At 34.6% G+C, this 24451-nt stretch overlaps 1 protein-coding gene across 1 annotated transcript in view; it reads left to right on the top strand.

The window, feature by feature from the left end:
* Positions 1 to 24451, top strand: part of MYO16 (myosin XVI) — a gene marked incomplete at its 5' end in the record, with an annotated part of 149227 nt that overhangs the window by 33990 nt on the left and 90786 nt on the right. The window contains 4 exon segments of the mRNA XM_010170386.2: positions 6098 to 6170; positions 12188 to 12340; positions 12953 to 13153; positions 23028 to 23103. Coding sequence (XP_010168688.1) covers positions 6098 to 6170; positions 12188 to 12340; positions 12953 to 13153; positions 23028 to 23103 — 503 coding nt within the window.

Below are 24451 nucleotides of genomic sequence, written 5' to 3'. Positions count from 1 at the left end.
CACAACCCAGCAAATTCATTACTTTATAATGCTGTCCAATAAATATAAAGCAAGAGTTTTAATGACAGTGTTAAGTGAGATAATACACCTCTAGAAAAGTTGTTTTCCTTCATAAAAAAGTTTCTTATGATTTTTTCTAGTTAGAACTAAATTACAACCCTGGATACTAGTTTCAACTGGTTGCAAGGTACCTTTAAGGTTTATTACTTTATTCATCTTGATACGGTTTCAAAGAAATTCACTGGGGAGAAACTTTTTCTGTAATTAGCCTATAGAATGAGGTTAGAGGAAAGCTACTAAAATTTCTCACAGGTGCTTATATTTAAAAATATATATATATTAACTCATTTATATAATTATTTCCTATTTTACTGATTTTGTAAATTGTCTAGATGAACTTCTCAAGACTCTTAACTCTTCAAAGTTTGCTACTCTTTTACTTCCATTCAAATAAATATGCTGATTTTCAGTTTTGTAGATAAAAGAGAATAGAGCATTTACGGTTGCTTAAATGTGGCATTTCAAGGTACTTGATTGCACATTGGCAAAGTTGGATCTAGCAACCCAAACATTAGTGGTAAAATATCTTAAGATGACATTTTAAGAACTCCTGACACATTCTACAACACAACTTTACATTTATGGGGATTTAAGAGTGTCTGTGAACTCTTGTGAAACATTGTTTTTCTCTTCTGATGAAAAACAAGCTAATTAGGTATATACCCTTGAGAAAATCTTGATACTGTCTTCCTTGCCTGCTAGTAAGTAGGGGGCAGGATGTTTTATTAGCTAGTTAGCAAAGTTTCTCTCTTACGTAGCCTGAAGATGGGGCTAATGCCAATCTGCTTGCTGTATTACAGACAAGCAGAGAAAGCTAGCATTCAGTTATACCCGCCATCTGTATCAGCAAGGCAGCCATAGGAAATTTCTGTTTCAGATAGAGCATATAGAATATTTCTAAATCGGTGTTTTCTGAAAGCGTGTGTTCTGACTGTGTAATCTTTTTCCCAGTGAAATTCAAATTTTGCCAGAGAGTAGCAGTGGCAACACTTATTTGAGCAAAGGAAAGTTCTCAGGAGTCTCATTTACAAACTTCTTAATACACATTATACAATTTATAGAATGGGATATTATGAAATAGAAATCATCCAAGCTTAAGGAAAAAGTCTGAGTATAAACTAAAATGTTTATTTTTCTATTATTGAAACCAGTAGAAGTGTGCTGGGAATGCAGGAAGGACAGAAAGACAGCTACTGTTCAGAATATGAACCCACAGCATAATGAGCATTGTCTCTATATGTGGAGGTAGGGAAATCTTTAAAACAGTCAAACAATACAAAGCATCTAATACAATATGGTACATAATATCATATTTTGCAATCTGCTTCAGTCCGGATCATTTCCAGTGTTTCATTAAACAAGATAAAGCCATTTTTTAAAGCACATAACAAATTTTGCTTTAAAATGGTGGGGAAGAGTATATGCTACTGCTATATTTCTCCCTTCCTGCCATACCTGTCAAGTTACTCAACATGTTTGTCAGATATGGAGCTAGTGTTTCTTTTCGTTGAGTCTGACCACTGTCTCTATCTGTACCATTCACACCTAGGCAAGGTAATATTAAAAACCAAAAGACAGTAGCTGAGTAAGATGACTGCGAGATGTGGCAATGACACCAAGTCTCAGCAAAAATCTAAAAATCTTTAAAAAATCTCAGAAAAATCTCTCTCAAAAGTCTCAGAAACTAGTTTGGTTTAGTAATTTTTTGAGATGAAGACCATTACTGATCAGAGATAGCCTGAACAAACCTAAGGAAAAACTTCTTTACTGTGAGGGTGCCAGAGCACTGGAATAAGCTTCTCAGAGAGGTTGTGGAGTCTCCATCTTTGGAGATTTTCAAAACCCACCTGGACACTTTCCTGTGCGACCTGGTGTAGGGTTTTTCAGGGGGATTGGACTAGATGATCTTCTGAGGTCCCTTCCAACCCCTACGATTCTGTGATTCTGTGATATCCAACTGGGAGTATTCAGCCTTTTCCCTTCAAGAACTGTATTTATGACAACGAGTGTAATCTGTCCCCCTGGGAGAGCTGAGGGAGTCTTAAGTAGGATTCTGAATGTCCTCATTTGAAAGCTAGGTTATATACTTCAACTAATCCTAAATATTTCCTCATTAATCAGTATCACTTCTAGTTTATCCAGATCAGACAAAAGCCAACTGGCTTTCTTCCTAGTTACTGGCAGAAGCTGGAGGAAGAGCAAGAAAAGTTACATCTGGGGCAGATGAAAAGGCACGTTAGATCATCCTACCTCAACAGATTCACCACACTGCTTTATATAGGCAGATTACAAAAATTTACAATGGGATTGAACCCTATGGATTTCAGAGCTGAAAACCATCTGGGCTGAAAAAAAGAGTGATCAAATAACATCCTGTAGGTTTGTTTGAAGCACTGGGTCAGGAGTATTGTGAAGGGAATTCTGTTCACCTTGCCAGGAATAGCAAATGGGTCAAGAGCATCTCTGGATGAAAGACAAGATGTCTGCCAAGACAGTAGATCATCATACAGGATGTCTAGTGTATGTGTATTGTTTTTGGAGTTGCCAAGAATTTTTATGTAGTTTCTTTATAACGCAGTTGTCAAGTGTACAAGATCAAAGGTATTTCTAATCTATAAGGACATATTTACAGGGATGTCATTATGAGGAAAAAGGCAGAAAAAGGCAAAACTGGAGACATTGTAAAATACTATCAGTCAAAATGTTGTTTTGTAGATCACAAAAACCAAATGAGTTATAGTTAACATCCATGCCTCATTCTAACTATTCACAGCTACGTACTGATCTAAGATATAAAAATGTTCTTCAAATGTTGGCAAATTGCCATTTTCTAATTTCTATACTAGGAAATATTGTCCAACTTGAAATCAAAGTCTCAGTCTCCACTAAAACTATAGCTGTTTTATTTCAACATAGTTAATATTGGATATCTGAATCATAATGATGAAAGGTGTCAGTGATGTTTAGTAATCATAAAAGAACAAAGTAAAATAAAGGGAGTTTTCAGAACAAAAAGTGCTCTTTTCTAATATTTATTCTTTTAGACACTGGTGACATACCCTTTCATTTGTAAACATGGGATCATTCATGCTTTATTTTGCCTTGGGAATCTCTGCTACGATTAATTTAAGAAGACTAATTTTGATGGAATTAATATGATTGACAGCTGGCCAAGAAAAAACATACATGGACCCTCCCTCTGAGAAGAAAAGTGGTATAAACCAGAGGAAGATGAGAAGAAAAAAAACAAAGCAATTTGTAGCCACATGCAAAACAACACTTTTAATTTTTATGTTCTGCTATCTGTTGCAATTTAATTTTCAAAATCTGGGCAATAATTTAGTACAGAAAATTACTATCACAGTTGGTGACAATTAGCAAATAAATGCCACAATGTAGTAATAAAATGTCACAATTGTAGAGGATACAGTGCCTTGTTCTGTTATACTTGCCCTGTAGGCAAGATATTAGTTACACAAAACCTCCAGTTCTCTTCATGTAGTGTCTGCATCTTCTAATAATACAAGGCCAAGAACATCAGGTGGAGTTCATAAAAAAAAAAAAAAATGAGATGACATGTTTTCCTGACAACAAATCAAGATATTTCTTGGAAATATCATAGTTTTGATAAGGAATGTTATTTGAGATAGGCAATAGGCTGGCTGCTAAAAGTTTTACCTGCGGTTTTAGAAACTAGGGCCCGGTTCCTGTTTTGCCTGATTTGTAATAATTCATTACGTCAGTTTGTTTAGGTCTTTTCCTTATGCAAGTGTTTATATATTCCTTGAGAAAAAGTAAGAGAGACTAATTTGACAAAATAACAGTCATAGCACTTAACTGGGATGTAAGCAATCCAGCCTCAAATCTATTCATTGAATCTGACAGAGAAGGGATAAGCTGTTCCATCTGTGTTAAGTAGCTCTTAATAATTGTGAAATATAGTGCAATATTTCAGCTGTTGTGCAGTATTAGATAGCAGATCATGTTTTGTCTTCCTATAAGGAAGGCTATAGATAAATGACAAAATAATAAAATAAGAATTAGAACTTATTGAGTTTTCTGAAATTTCAAACTACTTTTTTTTTTTTTTTTTCTTTTCCCAAAACATATTTAAATACCATAATAGTTCTGGCTTTTCAATATTAGTCTGAGGTAGTTTGTTTTCAAAATGTCTAATTCTTCTTTATAGAAATGGACTGGTTTTGTTGAAAATACATCGTGACAAGGAATGTACACCCATGTCTAATCAGGAACACTTGAGAATGAGGCTTACATTTTAAAACACAAATCAAATTGCATTCATTGCTAGAGATGGGGGTGGTGATATATCTTTATTCTTCTTGTTGTAGAAATTCCCTTGGAGGCTAATCGACCTCACAATAACCTCTCCTGCCCAACAAAGTCATTTTAGACTAGATTTATTATACAGCTCTCTCTGTCTGACATTTATGCACATAGCCAGTCTTGTGATGATCAGTAGTGCACTGAACTAGTATGCCTTAGAAATTAAGACAAACTTCTCAGGTATGAATTCTGAAGAAGGCTCTGCTCAGCTGCAGGCTTGTCCTTGAGGATTGTTTTTCCTAGCTTGTTTTGTAGTACTCATTTTTCAATTATTTTACTTTTTTTGTTTGTTATATGGGAATTTATTTTCAGGGCTGGATCCTCACCTAGTTAAATGATAGTGTTTACAATGACTGTAATAGAAGTATACTAAAAAGTACTTCAACAGTAGATCACTTTTTTTCTCCCTTATGTCTATATCCTGGTATACATGTAGATTTAGAATCATGGAACACAGGGGAAATATGTGGAAAGAAAAGTAGATTTCAGAAACAGCAGGCTGCAATATTATTTGTATTCCTATAACTCCATACATTTACAGATTATATTGGCAAAGAGAAAGAAAAAATCATCCACTTTAGAAAGTATCCATCTCCTTTCTTAGGAAGCTGAATGATTTTTCCTTTGCTGATTTTTCATATTCCAGAGGGCCCCTGGCTATTGTGCAAAGTCTTTCATCCTCCTGACAGATCTCTTCACTCTGGAAAAAGTCCCACTGCATTCACACAGGCAAACCGCAACAATTTTTTTTTACTATAACTCTCTTCTTGTGTTCTCTGTCTAATGATACAGCGAAAAAAATAAAGAAAAAGCCCAGCTTCAGTGAGTCCAGCCCTTTCATACAGAGTTCCCAAATTCTTTCAAAGCAGGCAACAGGATATCCCAAAACATTAATTTTGCTCCCTGTAGTGAACTTAGTTTCTTCTCCAGATCAGGTTTACAGTCACTTAGTCCCAAGTAAGTACAGAATAACAACACCTCTGTCCCTTTCCCATTTTTCCTGTCCAATTCCTAGGTGACTGCTCTACCTTAATCCTTCCACTGGGCCAAAATAAAAGCCCTTTCCTGAATGCAAGCAGTGGCACATGACAAATTAGATGCACTGCCAACAAGTATTCTTTTATATACACACAGAAGAAACATCTGTCTTCATGCCCAAATCGTGACTGTTCTTTTCCCTGGGAGATGTAACCTCTTGTGCAGCCTGAGCTTACAGCCTCTACTTGATGCTGGCACAGAGAAGACTTTGGCTTAACAGGTTTCCCTTGAAGTACATTTAGTGGGAGCAGTTCTGGCTGTCAAAGAAATATAAACTCGAAGGGGTAACTGAGTGCAACCAAGCGATTTTGAAACTTCCCCTAAATGGCTATCCTTCATCTGAGCAAATAAATACTTGTACCTTTAGAAACTGAATTTTAAAGAAGCTATGATTTTTTTCCTTTTCTTGCAGATTTCATTTTTAAAGTTGCTGCTAAAACAATCTTGAACCCTGCTTTTTTATTTATGCTCACTATAATAGGTTGGTGGGTAGGATTTTGATTCAGTTGTATACATGGTCTGCTTTTGTATTTCGTACCATATTTTTGAAATACAGCCTATTTTTGTCCTAGAACAGAAATACTTTTGTCAGAAACAACAGATATATTATTCACTTGCTTGAATTCTTATTATATGTAATATCTATTTTTCCCAGTGACCAGGTGTTTGAAATTGGAGTACTGGATATTTTTGGGTTTGAAGAATTTCAAAAGAATACTTTTGAACAGGTAAGTGGCTATGTTTTGCTGAATTTACTGTAATTGTAACTGTTAATTCTTCTATTAAAGTTTTGGGTTTTAGCTGAAATGATTGTTTTCATCAGAATATAAACATACATTTGCTCTTAAAATAAGTTTTTCCCCATTTTGCTTATATAGGTGGGAATTAAAACCTGGGCTTTATACAGTTACTCATCATTTTAAAAGAATCTAGTAAACATCTGATTTGTAAGAGGGGTAGTATGAGCACTGAAAGACAATCTGAGGAAAATACTGTTGTCTGTTTTCACACTTGTGGAAGTAATACTTCAAGTAGGTCAGTGAGTAGGAGGACAATACACTGGATTGGAAGAAAGATCGAAAGGTCTTCAGATGCCTTGGAGAAAAACTAGAATGAAAATGCTACATTATGCTAAGTGCCATTACTGGCAGGGTCACCTCTGTGTGACTTTACAGCATGTGACTTTTAAAAAAATTGAATTACATCCATGGAAAATAAATTAAACTTTAGCTCACTGAGTGCTTAAAAATCCATTTAAATATCAAACATGTTTTGAAAATTATGGAACTGTTTGCCCACCTTCAACATTGGTCTCTGAACATCAAAGCTCTTGTGAATTACGTATTTCAGAGAGCATTAGCAACTCTACACAACATGCTGAAAGAGATGTCTAAGTTATTGTTCAGTTGTTCATTCATTCTGTAATGCAGCAGAAAAAAATCAAAGCATAGAACGGAAAATCAAAGCATAGAAAAGAATAGAGATAGCATCAGCAACAACAAAGGACCTGTTATTGTTTGAAATCAGAATTTGCCCCTTCATCCCAATCAAGCCATTGTTTTATGGCTTAACTTTATAGTGACATAGAAGTCATAGACTACTATGACTTAGTTCAGTTTGTGTAGCATGTTTACATTGCTACCCAGTTTCCAAATGTTTGAAAGCACAAACAGGGTGAGCTTATCCCTACCTTCAAAATAACATGTAAGAATGCGATAAAACATATTCCAATTCCCCTCTCCCAAAACTCCTTTTGCTGTTACAGTTTTACCTTGCTTGAACGTTTGCTGGATTAAGGACTATTGATGTGTGCCAGTATTCACAGTCATTTGCTCAGTGTGAATGTCTACTTTGGGAGAAAGTAGCAAGTGAAAAATAGAAAACATTTTAACAGACTGAATATATGCAAAAAAAAAAAAAATTCATAGAACCTCCTGATTAATAAGGAAGAAGTATTCTGTGCATTTTAAATGCATCTCAAAAGAGAGGGGTGCATCTTGGTACTTACTGGTTATTTTCCTTTGACTCTGTTCTGCATTGTTTTTTGTCATGAAACTCATATAAGTTCTGCGACTGACATAATGAAATACCATTAATTACAATTTCTGAGGTAAGTCATTTTCTGCTTAGTGACTGTAGAGGATGCTTAAAGAGAAAATATGAGACTTAAAGGAAAAATGAGTAAAAAGTAATGATTTCTGCATAGCAAATATAATAATATCAAAGTCTTAATTTAAGTTTGTTTTTTGTTTTTTTTTTTCTAAACAAATATATTTTGAGGTACAGTCTCCCTTCACCTGGACTGAGTGCATTTTGTTGAGTAATACTGAGTAATACTCTGAGTCATTACCTCAGAAACTACTGAACTGCATTCCTGAAAAGATAGACTAGAGGTGAGGGAATTAGAGAGTTCATTTTTATAAGAACTCTATAACACACAGATTAACACATCTGATTCCTGAAGTGATAGGTTACAGTATCAATGAAGAGAAGTAGTTTGTATCTCCACATGGCACCATGTAATCATGCAGACCTACCCAAAACAGCCTACAGTCTAGCCTAGGTCAGTATTCTGCCTGGGCTTGTTAACCCTGATGATAAACAGGCTTGTTAGCCCAGATAGGGTCCTCATGCAAAACATTGCATCATGTCTGCAAACATGGCCAGTGTCAAGGCCTGTGGTTGCCAAATGTTAACATTAAATGTTACAGCCAAACAGTGGAGGAGCCATAAAAATTACTTTTTCATCACATTTAGATTAACATTTTTTAAAATGGCATTACAAAAGGAAATTGGGGAAAATGAACCTTTTGTTTCAAATCATTGTAAGACAAGGCATTCCTTTTGATATCTGTGTGCCTGCTTTCTTGAAAAAAATAAAATTAAAACTGTTTTCAAGAAAGATTAAAACCTCCTGATTGCTCAGATCTGGGGACATTCCAAGCAGCTATGTGAATCTTTCTGGTGCTTCAAATCAGATCAGTTGATAGACAGTTTAATGTCATAATTAAGAGAGCAATATAATACTAAATCACATGTCAATTTAAGCAATTCATTTTAATAGACTAGTGTTTGAAGATGGTTCAGGAAGAGAGAGCTGGATAAACCAGGTAGAATAACTTGTTCACTCCAGTGAGTGTGTTGGAATAACAAAGGCTATTGAAATGTCAAAGGCAAATAAAGAATTGGTCTAGGAATGGTTCATGAACAATGCTCAAAACCATAGATGTCAAAGAACTAGAAAAGTAAGGTTAATTATGTCTACACCAAGAATCTGGTAACATCTGCATGCAAAATGATGTGGCCAACAGCTTGCAAGGAGAAAAGTTTTATAGAGAATTCAAAAAAAGGTGACATTAGAAGTTAAAAACAGTATTAATTAAATGTTCGTTTTTCTCTGTGCTTGGCAAGAATTGGTATGCCTTCATTTTATAGAACATACATGTGATACATTATATGTATAATAGCAAAAATAGGACATGTAATTCTAAAAAAAATAGCAAATAAGTGTATGGAATAAGCAATAGTGGGTGGAGTTGTGGTTTTTGGTATGTAATTTAAAAGCTGAAAGACGAGACAGTGTTTTTAGAAGCCATAGTCTGAGGGAGTCATTGCTCAATAAAGACTGAAAGCTTCTGAATTATCAGGACTCCGTGAGTTACTGTTCATCAGCTGAGCTATGGTAAATGACTACAGTACACTTTTAGCTCACCCCAATTACACTTTCCAATCACTTCCTAGCAGTGATCATTAGCTTGGGAACAGCATTTTCTTAGAGCAGCTGCATACCTGCTGTGCCAGAACAGCTTTGTGTACAGCCCTGCTGGAACATGGTCAGAAGAGCACAGATTTGTCTGTCCTACTCTATAAAGAAATGGCCTTCATTTTGTGATCGTTTCAGGAAATATGAGTGCTCTACCATAAACAGCAATGGTAGCTTTCAATGTTAGTTTTCAGTTTTCTTAGGTTTCCTAAAAAAAGTACTGTAGGTAATCACAGAATCACAGAATGTTAGGGATTGGAAGGGACCTCGAAAGATCATCTAGTCCAATCCCCCTGCCGGAGCAGGAACCTAAACGAAATTACACAGGAAGGCGTCCAGGCGGGTCTTGAATATCTCCAGAGAAGGAGACTCCACAGCCTCCCTGGGCAGCCTGTTCCAGTGCTCTGTCACCCTCACTGTAAAGTAGTTTTTTCTCAAGTTTAAGCGGAACCTCCTGTGTTCCAGATGTTGAGTAATGCTGAGTAATGTTGAGTAATGCTGCAAGGTAAAGCAAATATACAATGCTTAAAGGTATTCCCAAAACATTTGTTTTAGGCAAAACAATTGTTGTGTTTTCTTTCATTACTATTGTATTTCCATCTAATTTTAATGGATGCAATTAAATAAATGTTTAAAAAATGTAGTTTTCTGGACTTTTCATATCTTTGGACAGAAAATATGGAATTGTTTTATATAATACTTCATGTGACATGGAGCAAAAGAAGTTAGGTTAGCAAAGCTAGTTGAGTTCATTTTCATCTGATATCTATATTTCAGCTGTTTTAATTATTATGTCAACCTGTGTCAAGCTTTTAATTTGAGGTGTTCATCTTACTACCTTTTCCCAGCAGGCTGTATAAACATTAAAATGGATAAAGATATTATCAGAATGACTTGCTTTTCAGCAGTCCCTGGTTGTTCTCCTGGTACTCATTCTGCAGAGTTGTTAATTGCAGCCACTGCTAGAAAGAGCCGCTTTGGAGCAGCTTGCAGTTTGTATAAGTGCTTTAGTTTGCTTTCTGGTCTGGTTTGCAGAACCTTACTGTCATTATGGCAAGTCTGCCAATCTGAATGGCAGTATTGCTTATATTGCTAAAAAGCACACCAGTGTGCGCCATAATAGACTGATCAGTAGAATTTATAAATGTTTGGGGGTTATTTTTAATTATTTTTTTAACAGCCCATCATGTTGTCTATTAATATTTTAACAAAATACTATGCCTTTTACTTTTGGCAGTTAAAGCCAATGTATCAGACCTTCTAAAGATATGACTAAGACAGTCTTTCCCTTTGGCTCAAATTCTGTAGTTTAATACTTTTACTGCACAGTCAGGTCCTCAGGTACATTTATTGTTTTTATGTACTTTAGGTGATTGTCACATGATAAAAAGTAAGCTTGAATTCATAGTGATTTTGTCAGCTTTTTTTATGGTAAAATATACCTGTGTAAAGTTAAACGACATGGTTCTCTAAATAACTTATTTGCAAATAAAGATATATACAGCATGCATCATTTTAAGGCTTTACATATCCTGTGAGGTATAAGTTTCCAATGTTATGTCTGCCTTCTAAAATAATTTTAAGAAGCTTCTGAAAAGTTTGGGGAATTAGATTTCAAAAAATGATCAGTAAAGCATATTTTGCCTGCCACCAAGTTGAAGAAATTGTCTTTTCCGTAAAATAAATAGATAGTGTAAGACAATTGTGTATTTTCAGTGTTAATAAAATGAGATAAAAAACTGAACCTTTAGAAATTCCACTTTTAAAAAATAGTGGTTTTATTTGAGGCTGTCTTGTCTGCACTATCATGCATTGGTAAAGACAGTTAATACCAGGCATTTGGTTATAAAATGGGGCTTTGTATTATTTTTTCTTACTGTTATTCACACTAATCTATTTCACTGTATAGTAAGTGCAAGTTGACTATAGTAACATGAGGTGTTAATGGAAAAATCAGGCAACACATTACTTGGGTTCTTTTCCCTCATCTGGAGGTTAAGCCATGTAGTTTTAGGATTGATCTAAATATTTCATATTTTTTAATATGACTTGCTGGTGGAATTTCTTTTACACACTTTATTCATGGGAGATACCATTTATGGCCAAAACAAATATGTGAATAGTTTAGTCTGAAAAGAGATTGCATGCAAGTATTATTAAACATTTATCTTTTTGCAGATCGTGAGCTTTGAATAAAATGCAAAAGGTCCCAAAATAAGCTGATACAACTCCCACCTGTTTTTAATTGAAAATCAGATTCCTGTTAAACTATTTATTTTGTAAAAGTGGTACTACACCTTTTATAAGGTAATCAAATAAAATATTTAAGAGAATTTTATATCATCTCTCCAAATTCTGAACTTTTCTATTTCAGACAATTTTCTTGCCAACCTTCCCTTAGAATATAAATAAGATGGAGTGACACATCTAGTAAAAGGTCCCTAGGTGTTTTATATCATATATTTGGGAAAAACTCAATGAGTTCTTCAGACACTGCATTAGGCTTCAGTGATGTTGTATGTGAAAGCAGAGTTTAATATCTTTATTAACACTGAACTAACTGCAGAGTCAGGATCTTAACCAAATACGTAGTTGTTTTTTCTAAAAGCAAATTACATCTGTGTAGTCTTTCTGAATATAAACTGCAGAATAATATTAAGTGTACCGTTTTATACATAGAGTTACCCCATTTCAATCAATGGAATCAGTGTAAATTTGCACTTTATTTGATTATGCTTGTATTTGATAATTCTTATATGGAATTCACAATGAACTGTGCAGGCAAGAAACTGTTTATTCCCAATTTAATACTAATAGCTGTTAAAATATAAATTTCCCAAGGGTCTTGCTAATCTACGGCCTACTGAGAGATAACATGCTATATGGATTGACATTTTGTCAAATTTAGTATTAGACATGCAGTAAAAGCTACACCAATAAATTATGCAGTAAACTTCTAATTTTTTCTTGGTTTTACAATAGCTGTGTGTCAACATGACCAATGAGAAGATACATCAGTACATCAATGAAGTGCTTTTCCTACAAGAGCAAGCAGAATGTGTACAAGAGGGAGTTACCATGGAAACGATGTATTCTCCTGGTAACCATACCGCAGTCTTGGATTTTTTCTTTCAGGTAGTTTACAGATCCATTTTACACTATGTATATTTATGCAAAATCTCTGCATGTTAGACTAATACAGACTTTTGCCTGCATTTTCTGATTTATGAATCTGTAGAGAAGGTTATGGGTCCAAAGCGACCATAGAGAGAGCTGTCATAACTGCCCTCATAGATCGAGGGCTAACAGAGATTTGTAACAGTCCAGGATTCAAGAAGATGTAACAGAAACTCTTTGCTCATTCTGATTTATGTGTAGCATCTGTATATCATGCCATGTCCTTAATGCAGCTGTAGGACTGATGAGTCTCTGTTGTAAGCCTCAGTTTCTTTTGTGCCTTTAGCTAGGTTCTGGACTACTAAGAAGGAAGTAGCCCAATCATTTTCCTAAAAGATCGTAAATAGTTACCATTTTTGGCAAATGAAATAGTATTTCCTCTGTTCCTTGCAGAATTATCTGATGAGCATAGCCTTGGAGACTTATCAGAATATTTTAACAATTTTTTTCCTTTTCTTTGAGCTGATACATGTTTCTGTTTACTAAATTACAAGTTGTGTTACTCTACAAGGACCAACTGAAATTCTATTTCCCCCGTATAAAACAAGAAAAATCTATTTTTCATTTCAGAAACCATCAGGCTTTTTGTCAATGCTGGATGAAGAAAGCCAATCTATTTGGTCAGTGGAACAGAGTCTGTCTAAACGCGTTCAGTCTTACCTGGATACATCAGATACCAATACAGTATATTCCTCCACAAAAGATGGAAACGGTAACCTTGCCCCAAAGGATCAGGGCTCCACCTTCACTGTTATGCATTATGCTGGGAGGGTAAGTTGTTTGAATGTTTGGTTACACACAGTTAATGAAAAAGAGTAAACAAAACAAAATTCTGCATGGCTTCTCCAACCCCTGGCTGTAAATAACAATTCACTTTCTAGTGAAAAATTTTCAGACAACTTAGAATCTCAATACAATATCTGATATATAAAATCTGGAGTTTGTATCATATTGTGCAGGGTTCAGGGTACCTAATTCTGGCTCCTAAATTGCATCTTCTTTGTAAACACTTCATAAAGAAGAGGGTGATTCAGATACCTCAGCATAAATGTTTAATTCCATTTTAGTTAGTTGTCACTTTGCTTTCAGATGTTATTCCAGAACAGTACAGGTTCCCTGTAGATCGTCTGCCATATATGTAGATGCCTTGGATACCAGCATACATCTGGTAAAAAACCAAAACCAAAACACAAACTTTTTTTTGTCAGTAATCATAATAATTTTTTTGTCCTTTTTTAATATATTTTTATATATTCAAAATTCCAGAACTTGCTAAGTTCTCTAAATATGTCTGTAAAACAGGATTGTTTTTAATTTCTCCTCCTACAATGTCCATGGGAAAATCATATTTAATTATGTTAAATGGGCCTCTTTCTTACACTTTTCTTTCTAATACTCCCTCATTTTCACACTGTCTCAACAACAACCCGCAGCCCAAAGCAAGCAAATTAGGTATATGTTTAAAGACATAATAATTTCTTTTAGATAATCTGACAGACTGGCCCCTCTGTGATTAATCAGATGTGCTGTCACTTCTCTCTGTTCAAAGCGCAGTATTTGAAATGAGCTAATGAATGTAGATTATATGGGCACAATACAATGAGGGTTCTGAGTTATCACTGTTCTAAAACTTCCACTAAAGTCAGGTGAGAACATAGACTGAAGGCTGCAGGAATCAGTCTTTACATCTGAACAACTTGTTCTGTGTCCTTTCAGGTTTTCTAAATCCTATGCAGATGATCCCATGAGTTATCCATCCATCGATGGAGTCCCATAAAAGCTTTGTGCATAGCCCATTTAGAAGCTGTTTAGCCACTGTGATCATATGCACTGCGTTGTTTATAAATATAATTGTAAGTGTTATTAGTTGGTGACTTTACATAGTAGGTCACTTTAAACCCGAGGTTTCAGTAAAGCCTGCTGTCAAGCAGAACCTGGCTTTTTTAGGATTTAGTGGCAGCACGTGATGTGTACCTAATTACTTCAGTCCTCTGTGGAAGACACGTGGAAACTGCAGGAGCTTCAGTACAACCAGACATATGACACGTGGATGCTCCTCTTTACCTAAGCAACAGACAGAAGAGATGGGTTTGATGAAGAAGAAATTGGGAAGCTATGATAAAGTCTTTTTATTAGAATGCATATTACATTTCTAAAACAAATGTAATAGCTTTACTGCTGCTTATTGTGAGAGGTAATAAGAGCAACCTTCCCTCACGTGTTCTTCTCAGTAGCAAATGCAGGGAGTTTATCTGGTATGCTGCTAAAAAAAATCAGTTTAGATTCAGAAGGGAGTTCTATGTGCTCACTAGGGTAACACCACCATAATAATCAATCTAATCCATGCTGCTAAAAGTGCTGGACAACACGTTTTCTGCTATGATGAGTATTTTAGATGGAACAGATTTATACTGTTGAACACCTAGTCAGTCAACTTATTGGTAGTGGATACTCTTAGGAGGCGTATTCAAAACTTGTATTCAAGTCACCAAAAAAAAAAGACTTGCTGGCTCTATCATATCTCAGGGTAACATTATATGCCCTGAGCTTTCCAGAACAGTTGAGAGGTTGGAACTTGCATGCTTAGGCTTCTTTAACCAGATTAGGGTCCTTTACAGCAAGGAGCTATTTTGTGGCTCCTCATTTAGAAATGAAGTCAATGGAAGTGTTGAGTAGCGTTCTGACGCAGGCAAATTTGTTCCTACCCAATGACAGAAATGTGGTCATTATGGAAAGGATTAAGACTATTTGGGCAGTGCTAAAATTCCTAACCTAAATACTCTGAATAACTCCCTGGAGGCTCTTCTTTCATCATCAGACCTTCTACTTAGACTCAAATTATTTGCCAAAGTTAAGTGGTTTGAATACCTTCACTATTGAGGCTTTTCAGTAGGAATGCTGGCACACAGTGGTTAAGTAACAGCACAACGAAGATTTTGTGACATTTATTAGCACTTAAAAAAAAAAAAAAGTGATAGAGTTAAGAACTGACCATGGACTCCAGATGTCTAAATTAATTTACACATCTGTTCTGTACTTATTAGGTAAATATTTTTTCCATGGAGTTCTGCTGTGATTATACAAATCTATCAGAATAGCTTTAAAGGGTTCCACACACCAAAAGACTGCCATGAGAGCAGCAACAAGGCAGCTGCATTAAAATCACAACCAGAACAATTACATATTTTTTTTCAAAATGAAAAAAATGTTTGTCTTATTCTCTGAAGAAGCACTCAATAGGAACATTTGTTAAGAACAAAGTTTCAGGTGCCCAGTTCTGAAAGTGAAAACTTTGAGTGGTACAAGAAGTACACTTTTCATTAACATGCATTTTATCCTCGCATGGTTGTTTAGACTTTTTTTTTTTTTTTTTTGTAACATAGACACTTGATTTGACCTTTTCCTAATAATAGTAATGACATTTAATCTAAAAGTATGAACAAATAGACAGCTCTCCAAGTAATGTAAATTCACACATTCTTTTGAAGTCAATGGAGATCCTTTGATTTACATTGGCCAAGGAAATATTCCAGACATTCAAGTTGTTCTTTGCATCCTTATGTCAGTAAAATGCTCATCCTTGCCAAAACAGAAAAGTTCCCGTGCAAGTACTTAACTCTTCTTACTTTAATAATGATTGAGCAAAATCTTTAATGACACTTGCATTTTTTATATTTCATGGAGTTATTATCTAGCTATCATATATTGAAATTTCCAGTGATTTATAATACATATTTACATAAAATCTGATTATAGCATTACTGTACTAAATAATTATACAAAATGAGTTTATTCACAGTCTAGTATGTCTTTATAAGTTGAATAATAAAAACCAGGATTTTAGAACTGTTGATGCTGTTCTTTAGATTGTGCTATTACTCACTACATTTAGTAGGTTTTTATAGAAGTCATTTGTGATTTGTGCTTTATGAAAATTGTTAAAGGATTAGGCTTTTAAATATATCAGGTTTTATTGCTCCTCAAAAGTAAGAATTTCATATATAAAGTAACTGGAGTTTGGCAGGTTTTGAGAGCCATTTTTATAGTCTGATATCAATTAAGTGAGTCTAAAGTAAGTGAAGTACAAAGCAATCTTTCTCTCTGTGTCGTTACCTTCAGAGATCCCCAAATTCAAAACAAGGAGGCTTATTTTTATTCTCACTTAAGACATTTTTTCACTGATTGTAACTCCTTTAACTTGGTAAAGCTTTTCATTATTTACATGAGTATAACTGAAGGATGAATCAGACCTAGAGGGTAGAAAAAGAATTACCAAAAAAATGGGACAGGTAATTGAACATGAAATTTTTCACTTACAGGCCTAATCATTTATATTCTAGTGATATGTCTAGGCTGGTGTTTGTGGAGGAAATCACATCGAATGCAGGCTCTATGTTAAACAGAGGGTGAAGGCAGACAGCCTGATTTCTCTAGGTAACAGAAGTTGTAACTGCAGTGCAGTTCACAGCCAATGTGAAACGGTTGCTACTCCAAGTCATCTAGAGAGAAAAAAAAAAGCACTAATATTTGATGTTGGCCCTGGTATGAATCTCATATAGACCCTTTTAATTTGGGTTCCTTTTCATCAGTAGTTTATGTAAGTAGCTCAAAGTCCAGAAAAAATTTGGTTCATATCTTTACTCAGACGCTTACAGTAGCTATTTTAGCAACTCCTAAGTGCAGTTATACTGGAAAATGCAGCTATTAGAAATACTGCCTCACTGAAGAGAGTTCTGTATATTTAATTGAGATTGACAGGCAGTCTTCTGTGAATAAAACTGGCATCTCTAGCTTTATATTATGAGAATTACAGCTGATACAGATGTGTCTATGCAATTTTGAAGACCTCTAACATGTTCTTAATATTTTGTGTCAGGATAGTAAAAGGCAAATTATCTTTTCTTCCAATATCAAGTCTTTTTGATTCATTGTAGTCATTCATTGTTAGGTGGCACACAGTGGTTGCACATTCATTGTTAGGTATTGACCATTCCCTTATGTTTTATGCTGAGTAGCTTTTTCTAGGACTACCCGTACCATATTGTTGTTCCAACCCTCCAATTCCAATGAGCCTTAGACCATTCCAGAAAAGACAGTACTGAGAGAAAAGAGAAGACATAACAGGTCAGAACTGAAAAAAGAAAACATGAGTTCAAAGTGAGCCTAAGAAGGCACATGGGAGGAATAGGCTTAGAGCAGTGTGTAAGGGAAAAAAATCCATACTTGAATTTTTGGAGAAAACAATGCTTTAAGAAAATCTATATATAAGATATAATTCTGAGAGATCTTTGATTTTTTCTTACTTTCTTTACTGTTTTGGAATTAATAAAGTGGAACAAAAAAGGAAAAAAATACACACAAGTAAGCTTCTGCACATAGAGGTGAGACACAGGGGTGAGATTTTTCAGTGGAAGCTGAGAGAGAATATTCTATTGCACAAATGTGACAGAATGATCCTGTGGAAGAAAGAAAACAACTTTTTATTAATTTCTCTTGAATTTTACTATTATGCCTGCACAACACCGAATCTGTCTTTTTGTGCATGAGCAATATGATATAGTTGTTAACTATATGAACACATGCTCAGCAAAGGCCACTGTGAACATTAGATCGAGTATTTTACTTTATCTCCCAATTTAAATTTTGCAGGTGAACAGAATCCTACAATGCCTTGACACGTTATGAGTCTCTTCTAAGAGCTATTTAATGTCTTGATATCTGAGTGCTGTAAGACAAAACACTTCTCTGTTCTGTTCAGGCAGAAGGTAGAAAAGCATGATTTAGGTTTTGTATGACTAAAAAAATATCCTAGTAGAAGGCTTTATCTGGAGATTGTTTAACATAATTTCCCTGAACACTAGCAGTCTGATCTCTTCTGTAAAAATTCTGCTCAGCTGCGGCATTGCTTTGTTTTTGATGCCTAATGTGAATGTGGGTATTCTCAGCTGCTGCTCTTGGAGACTGTCTGCCTGGCAGCTCAGTGAGACGAGAGGCACGCCAATCCCAGGCTTCACGCTGCAAGATTGCCTTGAGGAAACGAAGTTTCTTGTAGGTGCAGTTGATCAATTCATCTGACCATCAGCTGAAACTATACTAAGAACATATAATACTGAATTTCTAGGTACTTTTGTAGATAGCATTACTATTTACATTGTGGGTTCTTGCATAATGAAGCGTTTCACATGAATTAATATCTCTGAACACTCAGCCTTACTGATAGTCATGATTTTTGAAGAATAACATTCCATCACCAAAGTTTCTTGTGGACTCAAAGGGGTTTTTTTTCAGTTTTATAAAAGAATTGACATATCAATAACTAAATCAGAAATACATTGCCTTAGCGCAATGCCAAGGGACACAGCTTTACCTAACAGTGGTATTTAACATACTGGTTTTTGAGATAATGAGCTATTTGCTGAGTTTTTGTGTAATCTGGATAATATGTTGTCATAATTTAAGATTATTTAAGTTTAAATTTATACTTGAATTTACAAATCAGGTAAGACCCTTGTCACTGTTTGCCTTGCCACTGTTTTGACTTATAGTACTGTAATAAACCGTTCAGACCTAAAGACCAACTTCTTTGCTCTATAAACCAGTGAACATAATGTCCTTTAAGTGCAGATCAATGTCTGTTCCATTTCTCAGCTATGTGCATTTCAAAAATACTTCTCAGCTGTCAGCTCACCTTCACCAAGGCAGTCTTCTCTGAAATGCCTTATATATCCCAGACAGACTCTGAAACTGAACCTCTAAATCAAAAGACAAAAGGAGATAGATTAATCAATAAGGATGCTTTCATTTTCTCTATTTTCTCCCCAGGCTGAATCCCTAGACATAACAATCAAATCAGTCTAGTCTAAGCTATATGAAAGCCTATAAAGGTTACTTGGCAAAGATTCTCTTTTTCACGCAGACAAGAGTCATGTTTTTTCTCCCTTTCTCTCTTTCTTTCTTTAAGTAAACTTGATTTTGGACTTCCGCTTACAGGAGAAAATAATAGAACACTTTCCACCACCCTCCTATTTTATTTCTAAAAATCTACTGGTTTCACTATGCTGCTATTTCTGTCACAGTATTAGAATAAGACTTTACAGACTATATAAAATTATTTACTTCACTCATTGCTTTACAAAACTTGTTTTAGGAGGGTGAGAAGCCCAGTGATTCTAAAAATATGGCACATTCAAGCTTTTAAATTATATCACTCACACTCAAGTACTGGCAGAAAATTAACAACTACACATGACCCTTTTTACATTGAAATTGTCTTTGGACATGTTCTCAAAAATGTCTCTTTTGACTGTATGAACTGATTATTTTGTTATTAACTAAATTTAACAACATATGCAAAACTGTGAGTTTCTGAGTTACATTTTGTTATTAAAATAGTAATTTTTTTCCTTTTAACTGTGAATGCAGCCAAATCAACCTTAACATTCCAGGTTACATTTTCCTAGCTTGTTTTAGGGTTTCTGCTGGGTCTGTCATTAATCATGAGTGCTTTTGGCTTATCACAAGATATGCAAACTATATAAAAAATAGAATTTTTGAAAGAATTTATGAAAATTATATGTGCAGCTGGCGCCGGTGATAAAGTATATTGGTAAACCAAATCAACTTGGATAAAGTCCCTTAACAAAGTCAGACATTATGAAAGGGGATACTTCAATTTGGAATAGAAATTTCTGAGAGAAGTTATACAACGGAGTGGCAGGAGGATGATTGATTAATTAATTGAAGAGGCAAGTATATGTAAGAAGAGGAATGTGTGGTTCCCAAAGTTTGCTCTTTGCAGATTTGATGTGCAAGCCTCCTGTTTTCTGGGTGGTGTTTTTAACCTTTTATTTGTATCTGCTAGTTCTCATGAAGTTAATACCAACTTAAATGATCAGAAAACAGGTTCAAAACAAATAAGATTAAATATTTTTTTTTCCTATAGCTAGTAACTAGTGAAACTCCTTGCCACAGAGTGTTATAGATGCTGAAAATATTAGAGTTCTGGAAACAGAGACATAGGAGGAAACATCAGTCAAGGGATATTAAACACAAAGATGAGACAGCCTGCAGGGTCAGAAGCTCCTTAATGGGCAGAGCCCTGGAAGCTGAGAGGGGAACTGGTGGGAGGCAGAGTGGAAGTATTCCTCAATACTTTACCCAAAATGTCCAGGATTAGATGTGCTTAGGTTAAGCTCTCTTACTTTCTGAACTTAAATCAAGAAGGAAAGCGCATCCAGTCCCTTTCTTGTTTTTAATTTGTTTTAATGTAATAAAATGCAGTCTGGAACTGCACACTATTTTCTTTTTTAATAAAAATACTTCAACTAGTTAGGTGAAGTATAGTTCAGATAATATCTAAAGACCTTGTTTCTTTCAGTTAACACAGACAGGTAAGTTTACATTACTCTCTACCCCAAAATAGTTCATCATGTAAAGCAAGGTAGAGCAAACTGCTTCAATAAATAAAAGTGAGAATAAAGAGTATATTTTATAATACTGGAACCATGATGTAAGTGAATGCATATTTCCTGTCTGAATCACATAATATTTGTTTGTTTTTTGTCTCCTCAGAATAGCTATCCACTGTGCTTGAGTGCCAATCAATGCAGTTTTGGTCAGGTTTACTTTAGAAACCCAATGGAAGAAAACTGAGGGAAATAATATACATGTTTTAGGCAAAGTGCTGTGTAGGTTGGCATCTCTGGTGAGGACAGTATTAAATTAACAAAACTGACAGCTACAAAAGGACTTCTTTCTTTTTCTGTTTTGTGGGACTGGCAATGAAAATGGAACCCTAGAGTGCCCTTTCATTGAATCAGTTTTCATGTCTTTAGGCAGTGAATTAATTTACCAAGTCTATGGGAAAACTGTTAGAGTTACCAATTTCTTCATAAAAGGTTATCTTGATAACTTCTATGTATTGTATGTGATATGAGAGATGTCTTATGAATATAGTTCTAGAAGTTGGTGACGTATTATACCAGCACCAGTACTGAGACTTCTCCTTGTTTCAATATAGGCACTTAATCATAATATAGTATCTCCCACTGCTATACTTACCTGCCCTTCCCACCAATACTAACTCTCTTCTTCTAATTTAGTCAGGGCTTAAGACACTCAATTAAGAGGAAATGGCATTATGGATTTGTCAAATAAGTTCTGTTAATTATCTTTTATGGACCAGTATGATAGAACATTTACTTTAAATACACTAAAAGCATTTAATAGTATACTTAAATTATTATAATAGTTTGCTAACTATGTTGTATGTTCTTAGGAGATGCAATTAGAAAATTATATAACATTGCATCTGTCATGGAAAATAATATAATTCTATTGTTATACCTTCTCTGTGTCAGTGCCATACTAATTACATCATTTGACAATTACTAACTGTAACAGATTATACACATCCAAGTCATATAATCTCCTTCATGAGTAAGATAGCATTACATAATTGTCAAATGACCCAATAGAAAACAAAATTAATGCACTGATTAGTATTACTAATCTTAATTATATATTTATAGCTTTATTAAATATACATGGATAAAATTTCCCCAAATATCTAGGGGGCTTAGGATATAGATCCAATGAAAAACATTAAAAAGGCTTTAGATAAAAACATAGTCCCAAGGTAGATAAAATAAACTGTAATCTAAGAAGTTTCCATAAGTGTCTGCCTAATACTGGACATACTACAATCTATAATTTTCTTCCTTTTTAACTTAAAAATTCCCTTTGGGTTCTACTACCATGCAAGCCAGAGCTGTTTTTGTCTAAAACCTGTAAATTAACTAGTTGTTTGTTTTCCACCCCCACTAAAAAGTAAAAAAAAAAACCCAAACAAAAAAACAACCTCAGCTCATTGACTGCTTTTTGGTCTTAGTGCTGCTTTTCTATACAGTGTCTCCTGGGATGGGCTTAATGTTAAAACAGCTACTTGGTTATATTTCTTCATTTTGGATGTACCCTCAGGAACTCTGGCTAAAGCCTTGCATTTTACTCACTTCTCAGAGTGCCCACCACATATATGTGTGTTTATCTGCAGTCAGATGGCAGATGGAGTGATAACTCAACTGTCTGTTCTTCAAATTCTGACATCAAACAACTAAGGTGATCCAAAATCCTTATGAGCGTAGTTGTTAGAAAGGTAAATGGGATTTGTACAGAACCTATAGACTGAATTTTCCTCCAAAGGACATATAAATGGCTGGAATTTGTCCTGGGTGTGAGCTGGGACTCAGGTTGCTCCATGAGTGTTTTGTCATGGTCAGTGTGGACAGTTTCCCATTGACAAAGAGTTCTCTGATCTGTGAGTGACTCGCTGATCCTACAGGGAAAGTGATGTTTAGGTTACTGTCTTCTGCTCTACACCACACTTTGAATCAAAGTCTTGCATTGTAGGAATTTTTTGGAATCAGTCTGATTAAATTTCTACTTGCAGTGACACACAAAGTTCAATGACCAGATCTTTTGATTAGTATTATTTGGGCTATGAATGGAACAAAAGATACTACCTGGTGCCAGCCTTTAACTGTTGAGCAAAAAAAACCCCAAAAAAACATAGCTTAATTTCTACTGCTGTAAGACTGTTAAAAGATGCATTGGTCATTACTAATGATGTCACAATATTTTGTTATAGGTTACTTATGAAATTGCTGGTGCAATAGAAAAAAATAAAGATTCCCTTTCACAAAATCTCGTATTTGTAATGAAAAGTAAGTAGATGGTTTTATGTTTGCTGTTGTTAGAAATAAAGATATTATGACTTGACTTTACTTTTATGACTTTTTACTTTTAAGAGAAATTTCCATGTTTTTGAAATATATATGCATTGTTTGAAATTTGCTCTAATTTAGAAAGCTTTTAGAATTTGTGAACATAAAGCATCTTCATCATGTGATGTGAGGTAAAGAGCAATAAAGTATAATGTGATAGATGACTTAAAGAAATCATTGAGTATGAATGAAAACAAAATAAACTCCAGAAAACAGTGAAAGGAAATAAAGATCACAGAGACTGCAGTGGGATGCACTTCACTGCTTGAGTACCTTTCTAAAAGCAGGAACTTGTGGGTGTTCTTATATTTTTCAGTGAACAGATAGAAATGTCCATTGAAATACAAAATTACATACCTTTCCATGTTCTTATTGTATAAATATGCCTAATAATAATGCATACCAATTTGTTAATTAATGATTCATAATTAGATTATTAAAAACCTCTACCATTTACCCTTTCTGTGAAGAGAAGACTAAACATTTTCCTCAGGGAAATGTCAATGTATCCTGAGATGTTATTTGTCTTTTCCCCAACCACTGCAGAGTCTTTCCCTTACTATATTATATATTTATCTTTCTTTCCATAGAAACAGAGGTATTTTGGAGGTCATATTTGTCTTCCCAATCATCGCTGCTGTTACAATGTATTGTTTCTTAGCAATTTTACCATGAAATTAGCTAAACTACCTAGTAAAATAATTGATGCATTTTAAAGGAAAAGAATGTACATTAAGGATGAAAAAAGAAATTAAAGAATTGATCTTGAGTACAATCCTATTGATTGTAGTTTTAGAGACATTCCAGTTCTCATTACTTGGAATTTACTTGATAATCTGTCAAAGAGTATAAGAAGGTATGGCAACTTCCAGTATGTTCTATAAGAGAGAACATTCTTCCATTCTCTCACATAGTCTCCTTTTGTACTTTCATTAGTCTTTTGTGTAATCAGCTATGCAACTGTTAAAAGGGAAGAATGAAGGACTGGATTGGATAGAAAATGTTTGATATGCTGAGAGTGAGTGTATATGTAATTAAGAAGTCATAGTAATAACAATAATACTTAATTGAAAAATTCTAAAGGTAGGATATTTACAAGTAAGTAAGTCATTTAAGGGCTGTGTTCCTTCTTTAAGTGACTTAGCCTTAAAACCTATTGATTGTCAGTGACATATTTCCTTTAGAGTCAGTTTCATAAGTTATGTAGATGTATACCTTAAGTGCATGCTTCTTTTATTTTTTCATTGAATTTAGTTTACTTAATCAAAACTTTTAAATATGCTAAAAA

The sequence above is a fragment of the Antrostomus carolinensis genome, unplaced genomic scaffold, assembly GCF_000700745.2.
Source record: "Antrostomus carolinensis isolate BGI_N321 unplaced genomic scaffold, ASM70074v2 scaffold16956, whole genome shotgun sequence".
NCBI lineage: Eukaryota > Metazoa > Chordata > Aves > Caprimulgiformes > Caprimulgidae > Antrostomus > Antrostomus carolinensis.
This window is presented reverse-complemented; position numbering and strand designations above follow the sequence as displayed.